At 37.0% G+C, this 21,079-nt stretch overlaps 1 protein-coding gene across 1 annotated transcript in view; it reads left to right on the forward strand.

Moving 5' to 3' along the window:
* Window positions 1-51: 51 nt before the first annotated feature.
* ADAMTS20 (ADAM metallopeptidase with thrombospondin type 1 motif 20) overlaps window positions 52-21,079 on the forward strand; it is an 85,590-nt gene continuing 64,562 nt past the window's right edge. The window contains exons 1-3 of the mRNA XM_005419307.2: window positions 52-441; window positions 11,714-11,876; window positions 14,977-15,236. Of these exons, the coding sequence (XP_005419364.1) occupies window positions 52-441; window positions 11,714-11,876; window positions 14,977-15,236 (813 nt within the window). The remainder of the gene's footprint in view (window positions 442-11,713; window positions 11,877-14,976; window positions 15,237-21,079) is intronic.

The following is a 21,079-nucleotide window of genomic DNA, read 5'->3' on the forward strand; positions in this document are numbered from 1 at the left end:
CGCCACGAGTGCCGTGCCAGGAGCCGTGCGGATGCCGGCGCGGCGTTGCTGATGTGCTGCGGTGTCAGACTGAGCCTCCTGCCTTCTGTTACAGAGACTTTGGTGAAGCAGCTCTCCTCTTATGAAATCATCACACCTGTCCGAGTGAATGAGTTTGGAGAAGTTTTCCCGCACACGCGTCACTTCAGAAGGAGGAAAAGGAGCTTGGAGGCGCCGCTGGAGCCCGCTGTTTTCCGAACACATTACCAGCTCAGAGCATACGGGCAGGTCTTCCAGCTGAACCTGAGTGCTGATGCAGGATTCCTTGCTGCTCAGTACACGGTGGTGCACGTCGGGGCCCCGCAGAAGCAGCCGTCCCCTGATTTGCGGCACTGTTTCTACCGCGGGCATGTCAATGCCCAGGAAACGCACATGGCTGTCTTCAGCATCTGTGGTGGTTTGGTAAGCATGTTGGTCACTGCTTCCTGTCTCCATTCATATTCTCCTCCCTGAAAGAAATGTAGTGGGATGCCTTTGCTGGAGAGCTGAGCTGGAAATTCTTGGGCATCATTCCAAGTAGTTGGTCATGAAACGTCTTGGCATCAGCAGTGTGCAGTCATGATGATACTTCTCTGGTGGGATATACAAATGCCGCTTTCAAAGGATCTCTTGCTGGCCAGTAATGTAGTTGGTTGATGTAACTCCTGACACCAAGAGCATTATAACAGAGGGAAAAAGCATGTCTTAGAAACACAGTAAGCTATTGTCTCAATACAATGATGCTGTCAGTTGCATCAGTTATGTGTTTGTAGCTTAACAGATATTGTGGTTGTGGGTGAGGAGTAATGGTAGTTGAGATGGTGAGAGAAGAGCTGGTGTTGATCAGTTTCTTCCTCAGCTTTCAACAATGTTGTAAAGGTATGTTGTATCCTAATAAGTGTGCAGCAGTGCTCTCTAAACACATTTCTGCTAAAAGGGAATAGGAAATTTCCTAACTTCAGTGGAAGTGTGCCTGTGAAACCCTTCTTAAGAATTGTTTTGAGTAGACAAATCAAAACTGCAATGATGTACATTCTGTACTTATCCCTTGATAGCATTTATTATGTCTTCCAAAGTGATAATGGAGAAATAGTATCATACAACTGTCTTTGAAAACAGTTGTATTGTGTTGCTAAATTTTATAGTTTTGTGTCTAGAAACATGAAGACTGTTGCCTTGTGCTTTGCCAAATCACTACTTATTGAAATGCCAAGGACAAGTTGTGTGACAGGCACACTGTAGAAATACAGCATTGTAAATATTACTGTGAATTGAAGTTGGTGTTGTTCCATTTTGTCCAGTCACTCAGGAAACTAAATGTGCAAGACTGTTATTTTTGGGACCTCAGGAAAATCTGACTTCATATACTAGGCTCTTTCTAGTCTACACAAAATAAAATGCAATTGGTTGGATGTATTAAAGACTGTGTGATGTATATTAAAAGAGGGTGATGCGCAGGATAGAAGAGAGAACCAGAAATAACTGCTATTTGAAAGAAACACCTCTTTCTTGTGCTTCTTGGATATTTGCATATATACCATCTCGTCTTTGGGTTGAGCTGTGTGGACTTCGGATAGTCCTTGGAAATTAGTGAGGAAGCAAGCATTTGAAAACAGTAATTCTGTATTCATCCTAAGTTTTATGTATATATCTTGCTTTACAAATAACTGTTCCTGGTTCTTGACTATGTAGTCCAAAATCCAATTCAAAACTATACCAAATATCTTAATGTGTTTACTAAGAGAGGGAGTAGTGTGTTTACTAAGAGAGGGAAAGATGAGGTATCACAAATATGCTTGGTTTTGGTTTATTTCTTCCATGTTTCATGTTTTAATAGATGCTCAAATGTCATGTCATTGAGAATAGTAGCATACTTTATACAGAAAAATATGAAAAGTTCTAAGAATTTCTACTTTCAACAGCCTTTGTTGCCTGTTTGAATTCTATTCCTGTAAACTGTTGCTTTGCATTACTTGAAGGGACCACATACATTAAAAATTACTTTTCATCAAAACCTGTACTTAGTGCTGCTGAAAATTGTCTCAAATGCCTTATTTATCAGTTCTCAATTTCTTCATCACAGGATCATCTTCTTGCCTGCAACAAGCTGAATGTCTCACTTCTTATTTCTCTCTCCCCTCCTCCTTACTGATACATTGCAGTATCATCATGTATGTGTATGGTCAGAAATCCCTGAGTGCCTTTAAATTAGACCTTTGCCTCTCCTAGATGAGCCTTGTGAGCTTGTCACTGCAGCTTCCAGCTATACTTCATGTCCTCAGTCATTGCCTGGCTCGCAGAGTGCCTGGTCTGAGCCACCAGCAAAGACCTCTCTGTCTCGCTGCTCTCAGGACTTTCTCTCACCTCTCATTTCACTTTCTGCCTAGGCAGATACAACCTTGGAAGGTGTGTAGCATAGCCAGGGTTGTGTCTGCTTTCCTCTCAGTGGTGGTAGTTTTCAGAAGAGGAAGCAGAGCCTCCATGGATGCTGTTGCACTTCTGTGGGTTATGCCTGTAGTTTTCCAGAGAGGGATTGTGTGGTGGTCACAGCCAGCTGGTTGCCTGTAACTGCACAGAGTGTCCTCCAACCTGACTCAGAGCCTTCAAACTAATGTTCTTCCTCAAACTCATGGATTCAAAGCAGATGTTTTCTGCCTTGTGCGACTGCCAAAGGAGAAAACTTTTTTGGAGTTTAGAGAAGAATGAATGTGAAAAGAGGGAACTACAGACCAGGTGGAATTATCTTGTGAGATCTTGTCCTCCCTGAACGCATTCCCTATTCCTAGATGGGACTACCGTCAAAAATTAGTAAAAAGATGTTTTTATCCTCAAAGCTTTTAAAATTTCATGGGTTTGTGTGTTCAACAAATGTACCTGAAAAAATACATTAGTCAGTTATTGCTCTTTTTTTAATGAGCAGTGCCATGCTTCGTGAGTGCATCCAAATATTTAAAGTCTGACTGCTGCTGAGGTAAGATACTATTTATGGGGAGCAAGAGGGTACAAACCAGGCTAGTGACTCAGTAGCCTTGCATTATATTTATTTTAGGTAAGGTCCTTTCTCTGTAGGATCACTGAACTTGAGCTTAGTGTATGGAAGTTAAGATACTGCTTTGAACTATCTTCCAGCTTTGCATATATAAGAGAGCTGCTTATATTTGACCAATGCTGTAAAAGCTAGGGAGGAGAAAATGACTTGTACTTAGTTATAAAGGTACAGGAAATGTAACAATGGAATTTTAAAAATTGCTTACGACATGTGCTTGAGTCATCTGAAGTGAGACCAGAGACTTGTGTTCACTTTATCCTGTATTCATCTATCCCCAAGGTCTGACTGCGTTCATTCACAGCTTCACTTCTCCTCAAGTTCCTTCTTTCTTTCCTTTTTTTGCATTCTCAGGTTGAGTGCGTTGTCCCCCTCCATCCTGATTTGCCATTTCACCCTCTGTTAAGCCTTTTCCTGCATGTGCTAAGAGCACCTACAACCCAGAGTACCCATGGAGCATTGCTTAATGGCTCCTGACTCCCTGTATGCAGTTTTGTTGTGTTACATTTCAGAGCATGCCCTGGGTTCAGGGGTGCAAATGGCACAGGGAGGTTAGAAGGTCAGCAGGGAGTCTGTAGTAATTGCAAGGAGAGAGTGTATAATTAGGGAACTTTGGGTTCCATCAAAGGCAGAAGGTCATTTGGAGTGATGGCCTGGGTGCATAGCTGAACATCTGATCACATACAGGCATATTTCTTGCATCTTTATAGTAATTTTTGAGATTTCATGCTTTATTTCACTTTATTTTCTGAAGTTCCATACTTTTTGCTTTTATTGCCTTAGTCAGTTACAGCTTCCTACAGACAGGGAATGGAATCTGCTGAGGATGTCCCTGGAGGCATGTGGACTAAATATACCTTTCAAAGGTTAGGCAGACAGCAAAATCAAAGAGGTAAATCCCCAAATAGTTAAAAATCATTTCACTTTTGAGAACATGTGACTTACGAGCTTAATGACAAATACAAGCTAATACCAGTGAATGAAGTGTCTTATAAATGATGATAGCTCTCTTATTTTAACTAGAATGCACCTTCACTTCCTAGCAGGACCCATCTAAAGAAAGGAACTTTTTTTGATTTTTTTTTTCATCATCCTGAATGAATGCTACAGAAACAGTTTGTTTACTCTGTTGAGAAACCTGGTATTTTTTTCTCAGGGGTTAGGAGGGTGTTGGCTGATGCTGAGAACAGTTAAAATCAGTTTTTGTGAGCTAAATGCTTAAAGCGCCAAAGGTGTTTTATGTGACTACTGTGAGAGATGAAAAGGTAAAAAAGAAGGAAAAATACCTTATTTTGGGTGTCTAGTCTCTCGTGTGTAGAGCAATTTCACATGCTCACTGGCTGGCGGTAGTTAGGAGTAGAAAAGTACACATGAATCTCTTCTTGCATGGATTTGCCTGCAGTCCAGGAAGGCAGGACCTCTTTGTTCTAATGTAGCTTTGGAGGGTGACAGTTTTCTTCCTCAGCATCTCGAGGGAACCCTTTGGTAATGCTCCCTTTACTGCACATCAGACTTACTTTAGTCTGTAGAAGGGCAGGAGTATGAACCTAAGTGTGGATCTTCGCAATCCTCAGTACAGGAGGTTGTGTTTATTTTTTATTAATCTGGGTCAGCGAATCACCTTTCTCAGAGATTTTGAAAACAGCTCTGTCTGCTGCTATGGATTGGTAAAGTGGCTCCTTTTAGGGAAAAGTAAGCAGTCTTGGAATTTGTCTTAAAAAACTGTGATTTTTAATTGGTTAAAAATTCCAACAATCCAAAGCCCAAAAACTTGCCAAAAGCTACTGCTAGCATAGCCAGCATTTAGTGTCTTGTGCAGATCTAGTGCAGGTAACAAACGCCAGATATTTGCTCCCTGGTTTTGTGCTCCTTAGTACTGACAGCCTCAGTGAGTGAAACTAAGTTGTTTTTTCCAAGAAACTTTAACACTTGTAACTAGAAAATATGCTTACCTTGAGGTAATTTAATGCTTTAACTTCTAAGCTGTCACTTCAAAGAAGATATTTTCTAAATCTGGAAGGCAGGATAGTTTCAGTATTTGGGTTAGATTTATAATGCTATGAATATCCATAAGGTGCATACTGGATTTCATAGTTTTTTTATCTTAATATACTGATTCCATCATAAGCTAGGAAAACAGTCCTATTAAAATGTCAGCTCAAGGCAATTGATTCTTGCTTGAGCAAACAGGGTCTTACTACTACTGGCTGGGTGATCTGAAGACTTCCACGTGGTAGTTCTGGTTTCTTGTGTCATACATGTATATAAGGTGAGACTCTGGCTCTGGATCTGCAGGAAGAGTTTCAGTGCTTCCATTATAACCCTGAGCATTTGCTCTGTCTCTGATCAGCACAAGGTGGTTTTAAGAAAAAGGTTTTCCTTTGCAAGTTTAAGATAAAATGTTCTTTCTTTTTGGCTTGTTACAAAATAGACAATTTCAGTCCCCTCTACTGCTGTTTTAAAAACCCCGAATCTTCTCCAGTATGTTTTCCTCAGGCTCTTTGCATCTCAACTTTTCCTGGAAATACTTCCACAGATGCTATACCTTCACACATGGGGCAGCACAGATCAGCAAATACAGGTGGTAATTGCATGTATAAACTGAGAAGATATGTGGAGTTGCAGATTGTGCAGGTGAAGGTCTGTCACAGAAAATGTTTTATCAAAAGCAGTAGGAACTGAGTATGTGTCTACTTGTTCACCAGCAAAATTCAGGAGGAATCGTCCTCTCAACAGGGAGGATGTGCCTATGTAACGTTTTATGTCAGGGGTGCTCAGCCGTCACTGGCCTCCATGTCCTGTGTCTAGTGGCCTTTCCTTGGTGACTGCTTGGGCACATTCTTTGCCCATATGTTTGCCAAATAAATTGTTTTGATGGCTGCAGCTTGTTCTCAACTGCTGCTTTTATTATTTGGATCTGTGTGACCCAGGTGAATTTGCTGGTGTGCTCTGGGCAGCCAGAGGAACTTTGATTTACTTTTATCTGTCTATATATATACACAAACACATGTTCATTAAACTTTGAGGAAATACACAGAAGTTTCTGTGTCAGGGAAGGGCAGAGTACACAGCATATGGCCCTTTGCTGTCACTAAGCTAAATTACTGGTGTGCAAGTAGGTGGGGGGGGAGAGGTTGTGTGTGGGTTTTCTTTTTTTGTCTGAACTTAATGCTTCCAGTCCCAGGTGGCAGTCAACATTTAGCTGTCATGGATCTCAGGAAACTTTGTACTCTTGGGGAATAGATAGGCTTCCCATATGAGATAGTGTATCTGCAATAGTCTCGATTGTCTTTCCATTTCAGACGTACCCTCATGTAGAAAATGGCAAGATTAAGATAGCAAAGCCAGACACTGAGAACAGTTAATATCTTCTGGGAATGCACATATTTACAGAAGTACTCAAGGTAGCTTACTGTGTGGCTGACTAAGGTGAAAATCTAACCATAGCTTGTGTGCTCTTGAGCGATAACTGCCTGTGATGGTGCTTATGAGGTCAAAAGGACTGTATGGAGCTATTCATCTCCCAGTGAGATAAAAAGGTGGTTCTGCATCTACTTAAAAACATCAAACTAGGAAGTTCTCTTTAAACAGAGATAAGTTGCAAATGTAAATTTGCTTGACATTTTCTGAGACAGGTGAGATGATGTGATGGAGTTTCCTTCAAGATAAAGTGTATGGATCCTCTAGGTCTGTGTTCTGTCAGAATACTTAGCTTGATAATAGTTGAGGTGTTAAAACTAAATCCCCTAAAAGTCAAAAATAAAAGCCAACAACCTACTCCCTCCCAAAGCAACCCCCAAACAAGCAAGAAAATCCATGTATGTATTTATACATTTTGTTTTGCCAATGTAAACAGGCAGTGTATACTGTTTTCTGTAATGGAATCTCCATGTCTATATCTATTAAAAAAAAGTTGTTATGCATATTTTTAGTTGGCTTGTCTAGCTTGTTCACTGTTAATTGTATATAAAGGTAAAAAAAAAATGACCCCTCTCTCTTCCTTCCACTCCACTGAATCTTTTTTTTTTCCCTGAACTAATGCTCTTTCCAGGTGGCTTTGAGATTTTTTTTTTTTAACATTCTCTTAAGTTTTTTGCTGTTTAGCCCCTCTGTTTTGGCTACAAATTTTATTAGAAACTCCTGGTTATCATACGGTTATTGGTAAGGTGTGGTCTAAACATACAAATAGGTAAAATCCCTTTAAGCACTTACATGGAACTTAAGTTTCAATCTGGAATTAAGAAATTTTATCTAACCAAAGCTCAGGTGTCTTTGCAGACTAGGACACTTCCAACCATAGATGAATGCCCCATCAATTATTTTAGTGGTGTGATTATACTCAGTTCATGCAATCTTAACATCACAGAATTTGTAAGATGTAGTTAGATATCTATAACAAACTTTTTTGAATTTTATTCTGTAAGAACTTCAAACGTAATGTTACTTTCAATCACTTCTAAAGTGTTTTTTACCAGAAAACATTTGTTGCTAGATATTTCTTCCCTGGTGAGGGAAGAAATATAAAATTTATTATTTTATTACTATTTTCTTATTTCAATTATTTTAGCTCTGATCTTAATACATTAGCTTGAACTGCTATCTGTTATTGTGTTTCTAGCTGAATTATCTTCCAAATGTTGACAGTGTACTATGATCACTGTAATACTTTTTTCTTTAATTAAGCAATGTTTGTTAAGTCTTTCATCATAAAATATTATAACAGCGAAGCAGGAAGTAAAAGGGGGAGGGATTCTTATATGATTCAAGAGATTTGAATAATCAAAAGAGGAGGGAAAGTAGAGGGGAAGAGAATAGTATAAAAGGAAGGGATTTTGTAAATTACTTTGACTGTTAAAGTGCTCTTGCTATAAACTACTTACAGATTTTTAAGTGAGTTAAGAAGCCATACTTTAAGAGCATGAGAAGTACTTGAGCACAGGAGTGGAGCTTACCGGGGAGGGAGTCTGCCAGTTTAGAGTCAAGTTTTCCAGAGCTTCATTTGTCCTTTTAGAGTTTTTATGAAACTGTTCCAGTTGTGCTGTTGGATGTACTAATTCCTCATTTCTGAAATCTGCTATATATCCCTTATGTTTTCTATGTGTTCTGAAAACTTTATAAACAAAGATGTAATTTGTATATGGGCATGGTACATTCTTTAACCATAATTTTGCAATATTTACTTCTATAACTCTTGCAATAGAGTTAATATTGGTTAAGACTATGCAGTTTTAAGCTGCTTTAAACCACTAAGTCATACCGTATAGTGAGTAGCTGTGTTGATCCCCTCAACCTTGATTTAATTTAAAGTGTCTAGCTCATCCATAATATTTTAAATCCAAAATATAAATTATCATTCTCATGTGGGCTTTCTCATAAATTTTCTCAAATCTACGCATATGCATAGTTCTGGGTAGCACTCCTTCTTTGGACCACTTATTTATGATGTGCAGGAGACTGTTTTCAATTTTGTACTCTACTTCTACTGAAGAGATCTTTTAAATGTGCTTTTATCTCTTTAGCTGAATAACAGAAATAGAATGATTCAGGCAGCTTTCATGTTAGATGATTTGAGAGGCATCTGTGGATGGTAAATAAATCCAGTTCATTTCTGGTTTAATTTCCTGCAAATGCTTGTGCTCCTGTTTCAGCAACCTACCTCTGTACATCTAAGTGACTTTTCTTTATTTCATTTTACCAAAAGTATTCTTCATTTGGATCTCACAGCTCTTTTCCTTGTGTGTCCAAGATGCAGAAATAGTTCCATTTGTATCAGCAGAATCTGTCACCACATGAAGTATCACTTTCCTGGCTGGAGGACTGTAAATAGGCAATGTAACTGGTGACTGAATTTTTGTAGATGCATGTGTTAGGAAAATGAGGAGCAAACCATGTAGTTTCACGGCAGATTTGGAGGATTGGAATTGGTGGCTACAAGTTCAATGTCTTCTTTGGCTTTGAATGACAAGTATCAAATACCTTTCTTAAGATAGAACACTGCTTGATCTCTTAATTTTTGCTCTTTCATCCATAGAGCATAGTGTGTTCAGTGATGTGCAAAAATTTGTCATAGACTACAGGTAGGAGGCCTTCATAACTACTCAGTGGTAGTAATTGCTTCTTTACCCATACATTGTTGAAGAGGAGAGAATTCATTGTAGAAAGAATGAAAGCTTTTTGCACTATAGATTTTTGCTCAGCTATTTTTTTCCATATCTAAACAGGATCCTGGGATACTGTGTGAGAATCAGTGGGCTAAAGAGTGAGCAAAAGGAAGCTTGACAGCTTGAGTCCATTTTTCTAAGGTGGTTGTCCCAAGTGTCTGTAAAGGTGGACTCTCTAGTCTTAAGGACACAATTGTACTGTCTTGTGTTAATCTTTTGACGTGAAAAAAAAGCTAGGAATAATTTTGAGGCCAGGAATCATAATGGAAGATTCTGCCCGTCCAGCTGTCTCTCTTTTTGGCCTGTAAATTTGTCGTCTGTTATTGTGAAGTTTTGAAGTGAGGAGACTCAGTCAAAAACATATCTCTTATGTTTGGGAGTTTTACTTTTTTTTTTTTTTTTTTTTTTTTAATCTTTTATTTTTACTTTTTCAGTGGAAGTCTGATATTCTGGAAGTTTAGTTTAGAATGTAGTACAAATTCTTTCCTTGTTAGTTCTGGGGTATTTTTCTTATAATCTGTGTGTTGTAACTGAAACCATTCCTTGTCTGTTTGTTGGAAAAGCTCTTGAAGAAACAAACCCAGATTATCTGCTCCACCTGTTTGAAAGGAGGGAAGTAAAATGTATGTGGAAAATAAAGTTATTGTTTAAATCTGGAAGAACATACTTTAAATATTTATTATGTAGAAATATGGGGTTTGGTATATCAGGAGAAAATAATTAATTAGCATGTGAGTGTTGACAAATAGTATAGGGTCAGATTTATGACATTTTGTTAACTGGGACTTTATAATAGTATATGTAATAAAACATGAATCTTAACAGGAATTGATGCTTTGTCCCTGAGTAACAGGCTCTTGTCTGTCCCTGTCATTACAAACCTAAAAGGTTGTACCTTAAGACTAACTTACAAGCTGTGGCATGCCTGTTTTCCTGAAGCCCTTTCCAGGCTGTTCTTGGTACATATGATCTGCTGTCCTCTACAAATTACATGCCCAGGAAACACTGCATGTGAGAAGGCTAAACTGAATGTATAAAGGATCCAGCATGAAGACTACTTGCAAAGAATTTAAATGAAACTGAGGGGGAAAAGTGCTTCTGTGAGTTAGATTTAAACAGTCTTGAAATGAAAATACTATTTAAATGTCTTTTTTCGTTCTGCAACAAAGCTGGTGCAAAGGATTCATCCACAATGTGTTGACATTATCTCTAATAATGTTATATATCAGACAAGATTGGAGATGGGCTTCAGCCATGTGTCAGACTAACAGACTCTTACAGATCGACAGCTGATAACTGCTTAGAAGGATCCCAAATTCAAGTGGAAATTATAATTCCAGTACAATACCCTGGACACTAAAGTAGGCTGCAGCAGTTAGTAGAAGACTTAGTAGGTTGTTTGAAAAAGCCCCATTCTTCTGTTCTCATTTATCCTGCTCTTCCACTCTCTCTATAACCCTGAGTTTCAAGGCTGACATGAACATTTAATCTCTTAAACCGTATTATGTATGTTGTTGCTTCTGTCTTTTTGGTCAATCTTATGCTTTAGTGGCAGAACATCTATCAGGATGCAAGTGTACCTACTCACTGGATGTGTTTAATTGGCTGAATTGAGGAAGTTGCTAAAAAGTTTGAAAATAGTTTGATTAAATTCTTTCTTCCTCCTCGTAGTCTCCTGAGGTGGAGTACTTAAGCCATGGTAAATTATAAATTTGGTTAGAAGTGCAGTGAGAAAGAACAGAGTCTACTTTAGAATTTCATAATTGAAAGGATTATGGCACAGGGAGCTGGGGGAAAGGAGCTTAATTTTTGTTCTTTGTGTATGTGCCAGTGCTTTTGTTGGTAATCAGGTTACTGTGGCTCCCATTACATAGTTAACCATGTGTGTCTGCGGTGGCTGGGGATGGGGAGTGTTTTGAGGGAATCAGGGATAAAAGATACTTTAATGGTGTCAACTTTGAATTTCTGGTGCTCCAGTTAAGAATCTTCAAAAATAATATCATGTTAACACTGTTTCTTATTGATTTTTCTTATCGATGGGAAAAATGCAATTTTAGAAGAAGAATATTATGTAAATTATGTTAAGGGCAGAAGGCAAGAAATCATTCCAGAATTTGAACAGCAGTCAAATTCTGAATTTCTTGATGGCCTCTGCTCTCCTTTGCACAGTTCCCAACTGCTCCTGCTTGGTTATACCTTGTTTCTCTATATTTTTGTGATCTCCTTTGTTTCATAACTCTTATTGTAATTACCTTTAATACATTGTTAATATGCGAGGTAATCTGAGTTATTCTGGTGGGGCAAGTCCCTGAAAGCAAACTTCTCTTGCCTTACCTTCCAGGTTTTATTGGAGTTTCCCCCATTTCATATGCATGTGTATGATCATTAACTTCAAAATGTTATCATAAATAGCTTTTTTTTCAATGAGAATTATTTTTATATCAGTATTTTCAGTGGAAAATAATTCAGTTACTTCTCTTGCTTTCAGATGGGCACCTTCAAGGCACACGATGGTGAATACATTTTAGAACCTCTGATGAAAGCGGATGGAGGTGAACATGAAGATGAACATAACAAACCACATCTTATATACAGGCATGATGAACTTAAAAAAGAAGATCAGAAATCCCATAAACCTTGTGAAGTTTCAGGTACAGTCATACTTTAAATTTTATTGTGCCTTTTTCAAATGTCAGATGTTCTAAAGAAAATAAAAGCAAGATTCTATTTAATAAATAATTTTTCTCCCCATTGTGCCATTAGAACCTACACATTTCTTTCACATAGGCATGTCAGCTGTTCCTTTTGTTTTGTGACAGTGGCAAATTCAAAAGTAGGACAGAATGTGTATATAAACGAAATCCATGATGTTACAAGAACTTCAGTGTGGGTTTGCTTTTACACCTACATTGTCCCATATGTAAACATTGAAAGAGTAGATCCACAGGAGCTGTTGCTTATATTCACATAAGATAATGAAGTAACTGCAATTCTAGCAGGTAATACATGACATCTGTCTTCCTTAATAATGGAAGTATCTAATATTACTCATTAATTTATTATAATCTAATCTTACCCATTATTGTAAATATTTGTCCTTGTGTGTATTTTAATAATTTATTTATGCTACATATTCATAATATTTAGTATTATTTAAAGTTAAAGGAAGGAGATCAACAGAACCTCTGCCTTGGACTTTCAGAGGGTGGACTTTGGCCTGTTCAGGGCACTGGTTCAAAGTGTCTCTTGGGAAACAGTCCTTAATAACAAAGGGGAACAGGAAGGCTGGACATAATTCAAGACAGAAATTTTGCAGGTGCAGGGGAATGCCATCCCTATGTGCTGAAATCTGAGCCAGCAGGGAAGATCAGCTCCCTGATCAGTTCCTAGGCTGAACAGGGAACTTTCACTGGAACTATTCTTGAAGAATGTCTATGTAGATGGTTAAAAACATAAAGATTAAAAAAAAAAAATCTTGGGTGATTAGTGTTATTAATTTTGGAAAATTTTTATAACATATTTTATAGTCGAAAACATTCTTTTGAGAATTCTGCTTTTTCATAGATACTCAGGCCAGAAAATAACCATTACTTCAAGCAAATGTTCTTATTCCTATGCCTTTTTTTTAAATGATAAATAATATGTACTGAAAGAAATTAGAGGTCTTTTAGTTTCTTTTGTGTGTTTTTTTTTTTTTAATCTAAACAAGTTAGTGTGACAAAAAGGCTTCAAGCATTAAGAACATAGTAATTTTCTCCCTTTTCATTTTTTGGAACAATTACAAAAGATTGTGAGCTAAGGCTTACTGTCATTTTGGGGGCAGTGACGTTGCAGAAATGTTTATGAAGAAAAGCTTTGTGTTTTTATGTTTCTGTCCTTCTAAAAAATGATGTGTCTCCTTTAATGCTAGTCTTGCTTGGTTATTCATATCTTTTCTTCACAGAGGAACAACTTATATCGCTACTTGGAATCATGACAGTTTCTCTTTCTCTAGTAAGGGAACCTTGACTGAAGATATGGAGGAACATAGCATTCAATACATATTTTTAGTTTGAAATTGGGCTATGATAATTCTAAAATTCAAATATTTTCTCCACTTTGTACTGTTTTCTTCTAAAACTAGTTTGCCAATGAAGAAATTTTTTGTAACCCTGGTATATGCCTTAGTTAGGTCAGGATAGGATATTTATTGCATCTCCTCAGTCCATAAGTTCTATTTCCTTTAGATGTGGAAGCTCATCAGAGTTTGCCAGAATATGTTTTGGATAAGTCTCATAGCTATTACTTAACCACTTGTTGTTTTCTGGTGTTTGTAAACAAAATTAATTTGATTTGGTTTTGATTTGTTTGGTCCATAAATTTAGATGATCTTTAAACTCTTTCTTTAAATATAAGTATTATTTCCCATTTTGCCGGTACTCTGCAGTCTCAGACACTTTCTGTGTCTGAGAGTAAAGATTGTGTATGTGAAATTGCTTCCCAGTTCTCATCGGAGCATCCAACTCAGTCTAAACACATAAGAGTGTGGATACACTTGAACTAGTTCCTTTTCAGAGCCAGTCCCTGCTTTCTCCCCTCATTATTGTTAGTGCTAATGACTTCACAATTAGTATAGCTTTATTTTGTGATTGATTTTTAAACAATTACTCAGTAAAGTGCTTGCTGTTGTCTCTACTATTTTTCTTTCTGGCCACATCATACCTTAACTTTAAGGAAGACAGACTATGGATCTCTCAAAAATAGCTTGAAGTTTACACATGAAGGCTCCTCCCTTCAATAATGGAATGTGTAGATTTAAATCCTCTCAAATTGAGGGTGACAGGAGTGTGACTTCTTGGGTCAGTGCTCTAGTCACTAAGTCATTAGAATAAAATGATTAGTGGACATATCCTTTGGCTGCTACTTTTTAAGAGGGAAATCGAGTTTCCAGAAAAACAGTGGAGGTTTCTTCTGCAGGGGCTGGAGTGCCCAGCTAGCTGCTGAAGTTCTAGAGGGCAGTGAGAATTCAGATGCGCTTCTCCATTGAGTATTTTTTATGTAAGCTAAGATGACTCTGGTAAAGGCATTGTTTTTTCTATATCAGGCATCAGAAGCCTCTGGTGGCTGGACTACACAGTGTAATTGGAAGTATTACAGTACTTAGTTTGGAGACATCTGAGTAGATTGCATATTTCCTTTAGAGCCTGATTCTACATAATGAATATTTGCAAAAGTGTCGAAGAGGTCATTTAAGGCTTTTGGTGTGTACTTGCTTATGAAGTTAAATGACATATTTATTTAAATATAATGTTATGTAAATTTGAAAGTCAGTAAGGACTTGAATTCAGGAGTTGGAAGTAGTTTGATGTTATTTATTCTGCTGGTACCAAAAGTTTGCGTGTAAAAATGTGTTTTGTTTAACTAACTTGTGTCCTTTGTTGTACTGAGTAAACTGTAGTGCTTATCTCCTTCCAGCCTTCCTGTTTGGATTATACTGCATTCTAGGAATTGTGTAGTATTGCTGTCTCTTAACTAATTTGTAACAAATAATCTATTTATGATAGAACTATATAAAAATATACAGGACATCTCATTTGATGTTCCTATTATAGTCTTCTGTGTTTCTTTTTTTTTTTTAATTTTTTTTAATTCTTCCACAGTTTCTCTTGAAAATAAGATCATAAACATAAGTTTTTCTATTTTGGGTAGCCTTTTACCTTTTTACTATTTAGCAACTGAATTCAACAGTAAATCTTTTTTTTTACTTTACAGAGAACGAGTTGCAGAAGAGCACTTTATTTCAACCAACCTTCAGCAGTTTAGATGAAAAGAGCAGCATTTTACAGAAGTCTCTCAGTTTAGAGTATGCTTTAAATAACCTCTCCATAGAGGATGGTGGCAATCCACATTCCAGGAAGAAACGTTTTCTTTCCTACCCAAGATATGTAGAAGTGATGGTCACAGCTGACACCAAAATGGTTCGTCACCATGGGCAGAATTTACAGCACTATGTACTAACACTGATGTCAATAGTAAGTAAGTTCTTAAGCATTAGGAATTTTAATTATTTCTGTTCTGTTGTTTTCTTTTCTGCAACTTTCCTGTCTTCTGGTTTGATCAAATTCTGTATAATAAAAAGGGTTTACATAAACATAAATAAAAAAGATGGGTCAAAATTTAAGGTTATGGATCTTTTCAGTTTAATGCAGTGTAGCATGTGTAGGTGAAATGATGGACCCATTTCCTGATTTTCGGTTGCTTTAGAAGAATTCCTAAGCTTCACGGTGTGAAAAATACATATTAATGACAGCAGACAGATGTTAAATGGCATTGTGAAAAAATAAGAAGCTTGGTTATTGTAATCCTAGTTTTTCAATTTTTCAAGAAACTTCAATTTTTCAAGATTAATATGGATCAGACTTTGAGTTGGTATAATTTATTTATGATCTTTATGTGGTAAATTCTTTCTTGAACCATAAGTGATTCAGAATATAGTATAGTAAGCTCTAAAATCAAAAGTTTTACCATGACATCACTTGAATCATCTGTTATGAAAAGGCATGCTAACATATTCTGCATTGTAATTATTCCTAGATTTCTGTCCTTACATCTATTCAGGAAGCTTAATTTATATGAAACTACATCTAGCTTGGGGTAGCAAATTAAAGCACCTATCACATAAGTATCTATAGAGAAATCTGCTTTTAGATGGCTTTTAACTTGACCAGTTACAGACATCTACTTTTGGATGAATAGAATAGCGCTCTAGTTTTACCATGATTAATTAACTTGCTTCATAGGAGTGCCCCATGCCATTTAGGATGTTGTAGGACATCTGATGTGGCCTCAGCTGCTGCTTCACCAAGCTGTGCAAGTCTCCTGTAAATTATGTGTAGCATCTGCCAGTTGAGCATTCTGATAACCTATAATGTGTGAAGGGAACTGAGCTGAATTCTGCTCACTCTAATATCCACATCTCCAGCTGATGACAGTAGAGCTGCTGCCATCTATTACACAGATGATGTAGGCATGTAAAATGAGAACATGGAATTTCTTTTAATTCGTTTATAGGAAAAAGAATGTTTTAAGGGAGATTAAGGGAGATGTACAATAACATTACATATGTTATTGTAAGGCTTCTGAATTTTTCTACTTTTAGTGGTGTGAAGGTATGAAACTTCATGTCTTACCCAAAAAAATCCATACTGAAAGTTCTTTTGTCTCTTATAGTAAAGACTCAGTTTGGAATTCCTTTTGAAACAATTAATTGCTAAGATGCAATTTTTTTATCGTTACTTCCTTTATTAAAGAGGTTTACTAAGAAACAAAATGAAGTGGTAAAGATGTTACTTTAAAATAGAAGCTGTTTTTAGTGAACTTTACAATAAGATGAAATGGAACGTTTATTGTATCTTTTCCATGAGGCCTTGTTGTGATTATAGGTAATGTAATTCCTGATGGTTTTTTTAAGAAGAAAACATTATTCCTGCATCTGTATATGTTGTACATTCAAGTACTATTCCTTATGCTGCCATATTTGTGTTTTTACTTACACAATTGGACTTCTAGGCAAATAAGATAAACATTGTATAATTGCTATTAAAGAGAGCCTATATACGAACTGTTTTTAAGATCTAGTATTTAACACATACTGTATGAGTGAAAGAATACCTGTTCTTTTCTAAAAAACTTGTCATTTCTTTCTTGTGTGTTCCTATCTGTGCTGTAAAACTAGGGTTTTTCACTTATTGCTGGCTTTAGGGTAATAGCCTTCAATAGGCCACTACATCTTTAATGTGAGTTATATATCTCTGAATACCTCTGTAGATGGTAAGATCTATTGCTTGCATCTGTTGGCAGCTCTATTCCACATATATATGTCTATATCTATCTATCTATCTATCTATCTATCTATCTATCTATGCAGAAGACAGCTTTTATAAATGCAAATATAAAAAGTATAAATTCAGATCTTATTTTTAAAAGATTTTCTTTACAGTTCAGTAAATTCCATGCACTCTCCCTTCTCCCGCCTCCTTTTCCCCCACAGAATACATATCCCAACTTGTATCCCTTCTCCTTTTGCTTCCTTCCAAGCATTTTCAGCAATGGCTTGGAATCACAGAACAAGTGGAAGTCATCTAATCCAACCCGCTCCTGACACAGATATTGGTCACACAAATAATGTGAATGAATATACAGCCTTCTATCACTTCTTATCCATAACAGTTATTTTTCTGTAAACTAGTAAAAAAAAAAGTGAAGGATAGGAAAACAAGCGCCTACCATTCTTTCCTATGTAATCTTCATTAGAATTTATCAGTATGCTAGTGGGTCATTTCTTGACCCACAGCCTCTTAGTGTTTGAAGTGGAACTATTTTTAGTCTTATTTGATAGCCTATAAAGGAAAGAAATGAAACTTTTAAATTTTATCCTTTCTGCCATTATACAGATAGCTTTGGTTATTAAATTTTACTGGCACTTGTATCTGGTCAAGCAACTTCTGTTATGGGAAATTGTCAGGTTGCTGGCATTTTAATTGAAGCAAGCATTATACTTTACTCTTGTAATAATTCTGAAACTTTTAAGGTTATTTGGTTCTGGCTTGGATATTAAAGAAACCTAAAAACTTTAAGCATATAAATCACATTAAATTTAATGAAACTTAGACATCTAGCTCCCAGAAGAACCCTTGAAATCCTCGCCCATTTTTCTTTTATTTTCTTTGGGGCTTTTTTTTTAACATCAACAAAGACACTAAAAGTAAACTTCCTGCTGTTTTATGAGTGGAAAATAAGAACTGAAATATACTGCTAAATATTTTTAGGGTTTTAAGTGTCTTGTCACTCATCCAATTCAACCTGAAAAGGCTTAGCTGTCAGCATGCAAGTAATCTCATTTCTTTAAAAGTGCATAAATGTTGGCAATATGAGTATTCACATAACTTACATTATATCTTGGAAATACTCATTCTGATTGAAATATGTACTTCAAGATAGAAGGAGTACCTTTGCCATAGGATTTTATGAAAAGCTTTATTTAAACACAAAGAGTGGCATTATTTAATGTGAAACAATAAATAAAACAATAAGAATACTGTAATTGCTTAACTTGCGCAGTTTCTTCTTGTTCCTCCAAGTATTGTATGAGCGGGGCAGGCAGTAGGCACTGCCTTAATAGATTTAGTAACTGGACAACCTTATCTTAGACTATGTTCTGAAAGCTCAGAGCCCCAGACATGAGGGCTTGATCTTAGTAACTGAAATAATTCATTAAAACACTGGAATTTACAGTAAAATACAAAATCACCTGAAATTTGGTTCCATGAAACATTTTGAAGTACTGTCCTCGCTTTCTGCATCAATAACCTGATTATTGACATCCTTTTAAGTACTGTACTGCTTAAATAGTTTGTTTGGTAGTGAAAAAAACGTACTAGGTCTGTTCTTATTCTTCTTGCAGGAAAAACTTGGTAATCTTGCCTTTTTGAAAAGAAGTCATGGCATATAAAACCGCCTGTGGTAGGGCTGTGATGGTCACCTCAGATTGTGAACTTGGATGACTGCCTAGTCATGGGAATGCTGAAGTCAGAGCATGGGAGGGGAGAGCCATGCATTCAAGGAGAGGATTGAGACAACATCAATTTAGATAATTTAACTTACAGTGAGACTGTGAAACCATAGAGGGGTGTTGTATCATGGTAAAACAGTACTATTATAATATGGCGTTAAAAGCTGGTGATTTTCGTTGAGACAAAAACTTTAGAAAAGTTTTAGGGCTACCATCTTTTACTGACATATGGAATAGAGGGTAGTGATTAGTAGATCTTAACAGTAAAAGATTTTTCTAGTTAGAGTCTTGTTGATGCTTTTTTTTTTTGCAGTCATAATCAGCAATGATCATGAAGTATTTCCTGTATGGGAAGAGTGTGTGCACCAATGTGTCCCAGACAAATTATTTTATCTTAATATATATGGGGTGAATTTAAAGACTGTTTTTGTACTTCGCAGTTCATACTATACAATAGTTAACAGTTCATCTTTCCAGAACACACTGGGAAAACATTGATGCCTTTAAGAATATTTGGCATGTTGATTTTGCCTGTAGTCAGAATTTAAAAATAGGCAGTAGACCTAAATAGCTTATAGGTTAATAATTTAGTTTGTATCACTACCATCTGAAAGGCAATGAATATAGTTACATTCAAAATTTAGAGGTGAATATATTGTTCCTTGTATCTGTTCCTTAGAACCTCAGTAGTCTATTTTTCCCCTTTCTCGTTCAGATCATTATATTGGTATTAAAGCTACAGGAATGATTAGTGCTTTTTATCTCTCATCCAGTAAAAGCTAGAAGGCCAGCACAAGGCATATTTTTCTTGGCATAAGCCAAGGATATACCTTATTATGTTTCTTCTGTATATATAAAACCCCATGATCTTGTGCATTTGGCATAGTTAAAATGAAAGTGGCTATTTGTTTATGCACCAATAAATATACATAGCTGGAAACAATTATTTTCAAAGTATCATTCATATAAATTCTCCGAGCTGGCCTTCTTATTTTATCTTGACATATGGGTATCTGTAGGGGTATAAAAGCCAACTATTCTTTAGTTGTGACTGTCTAATTGCATCTCCAGGATGCCTGTATATTAAATGTCATAATGATACCTCATTACATCTTGAGGTTGGCCAACTAATAGAGAGGTGTTAGCGTGTCCAGGTAGCCAAGAAGGCCAGTGGCATCCTGTCTTGTATGAGAAATAGTGTGGCCAGCAGCACCAAGGCAGTGATTGTGCCCTTGTACTCAGCACTGGTGAGGCTGCACCTTGGGTGATGTGTCCAGTTCTGGGCCCTTCACTCCAAGTCATTGAGGTGCTGGAGCATGGCCAGAGAAAGGCAACAAGGCTGATGGAGGGTCTGGAGCACAAGTCATATGAGGAGTGGCTGAGGAAGCTGGAGGCATTTAACCTGGAAAAAGCTAGGGTCAGGGAAACCTTACCACGGTGTATTACTACCTGTCAGGAGATTGTAGTGGGTTGGGGAACAGTTTTGTCTCCCAAGTAACAAGTGAAGGACCAGAGAAAATGGTTTCAAGCACCAGGAAGGTTCAGAAAAAAATATGTCATGGAGAGAGTTGTGAAGCATTGTAACAGGCTGCCCTGGGAAGCAGGGGAGTCACCATCCCTGGAGGTAAGTAAAAGATGTGCAGATGTGGTGGTTAGGGGTAGGTTTTCATAGTGGACTTGGCAGTGTTTGTTTGAACTCAATGATTTTAAGGGTATTTTCTTACCTAAGTGATTTTATTTTGCAGTATGTGGGCAGGCACCTGCTTACCTACTTACCTGTCTTTACATTTCACTGCTGTTAGTATTATTTGCTGTTGTCTAGGTGGTGGTTGTTGTTGTTGATTCAATGATTAGACTTGTCTCTATGGCTTTCTCTTCAGTAGTTCAAGAGGTGTTCCTAAGGTGAAGTCTTGGTACTGTCCAATTATGACAAAGGCCTTGCTTTAAACTGCCTGGGACCCATCTCATATTGCAAGAATAGGAACAAGGAGAATAAGGAGACAATCTTGCCAAGCAACACTCATGTGTTTCTCTGAGTAGCTTCTAACAGCTAGAGAAGCCTGTGTATGGCTGTGCCTTGTGACATGGTCTTTGAAGGTAGTTTCTTTTAGATTCTGAAGGGAAGGATGCATTGACATTGTGCTGTGCATGATGGCATTTGATGTGATCTAACTGTGGCACGTATTTTCATTGAAGAGTTGTAGATGGTGATGATCATGACTGTTACCATCTTCTGAGTTACGGCAATATTAAAGGGCTATCTTTACACCCATCTCAGTTACAGGTTAGAGGTGAGACAGAGCA

The sequence above is a fragment of the Geospiza fortis genome, unplaced genomic scaffold (genome assembly GCF_000277835.1).
Source record: "Geospiza fortis unplaced genomic scaffold, GeoFor_1.0 scaffold166, whole genome shotgun sequence".
In the NCBI taxonomy this organism is placed as follows: Eukaryota; Metazoa; Chordata; class Aves; order Passeriformes; family Thraupidae; genus Geospiza; species Geospiza fortis.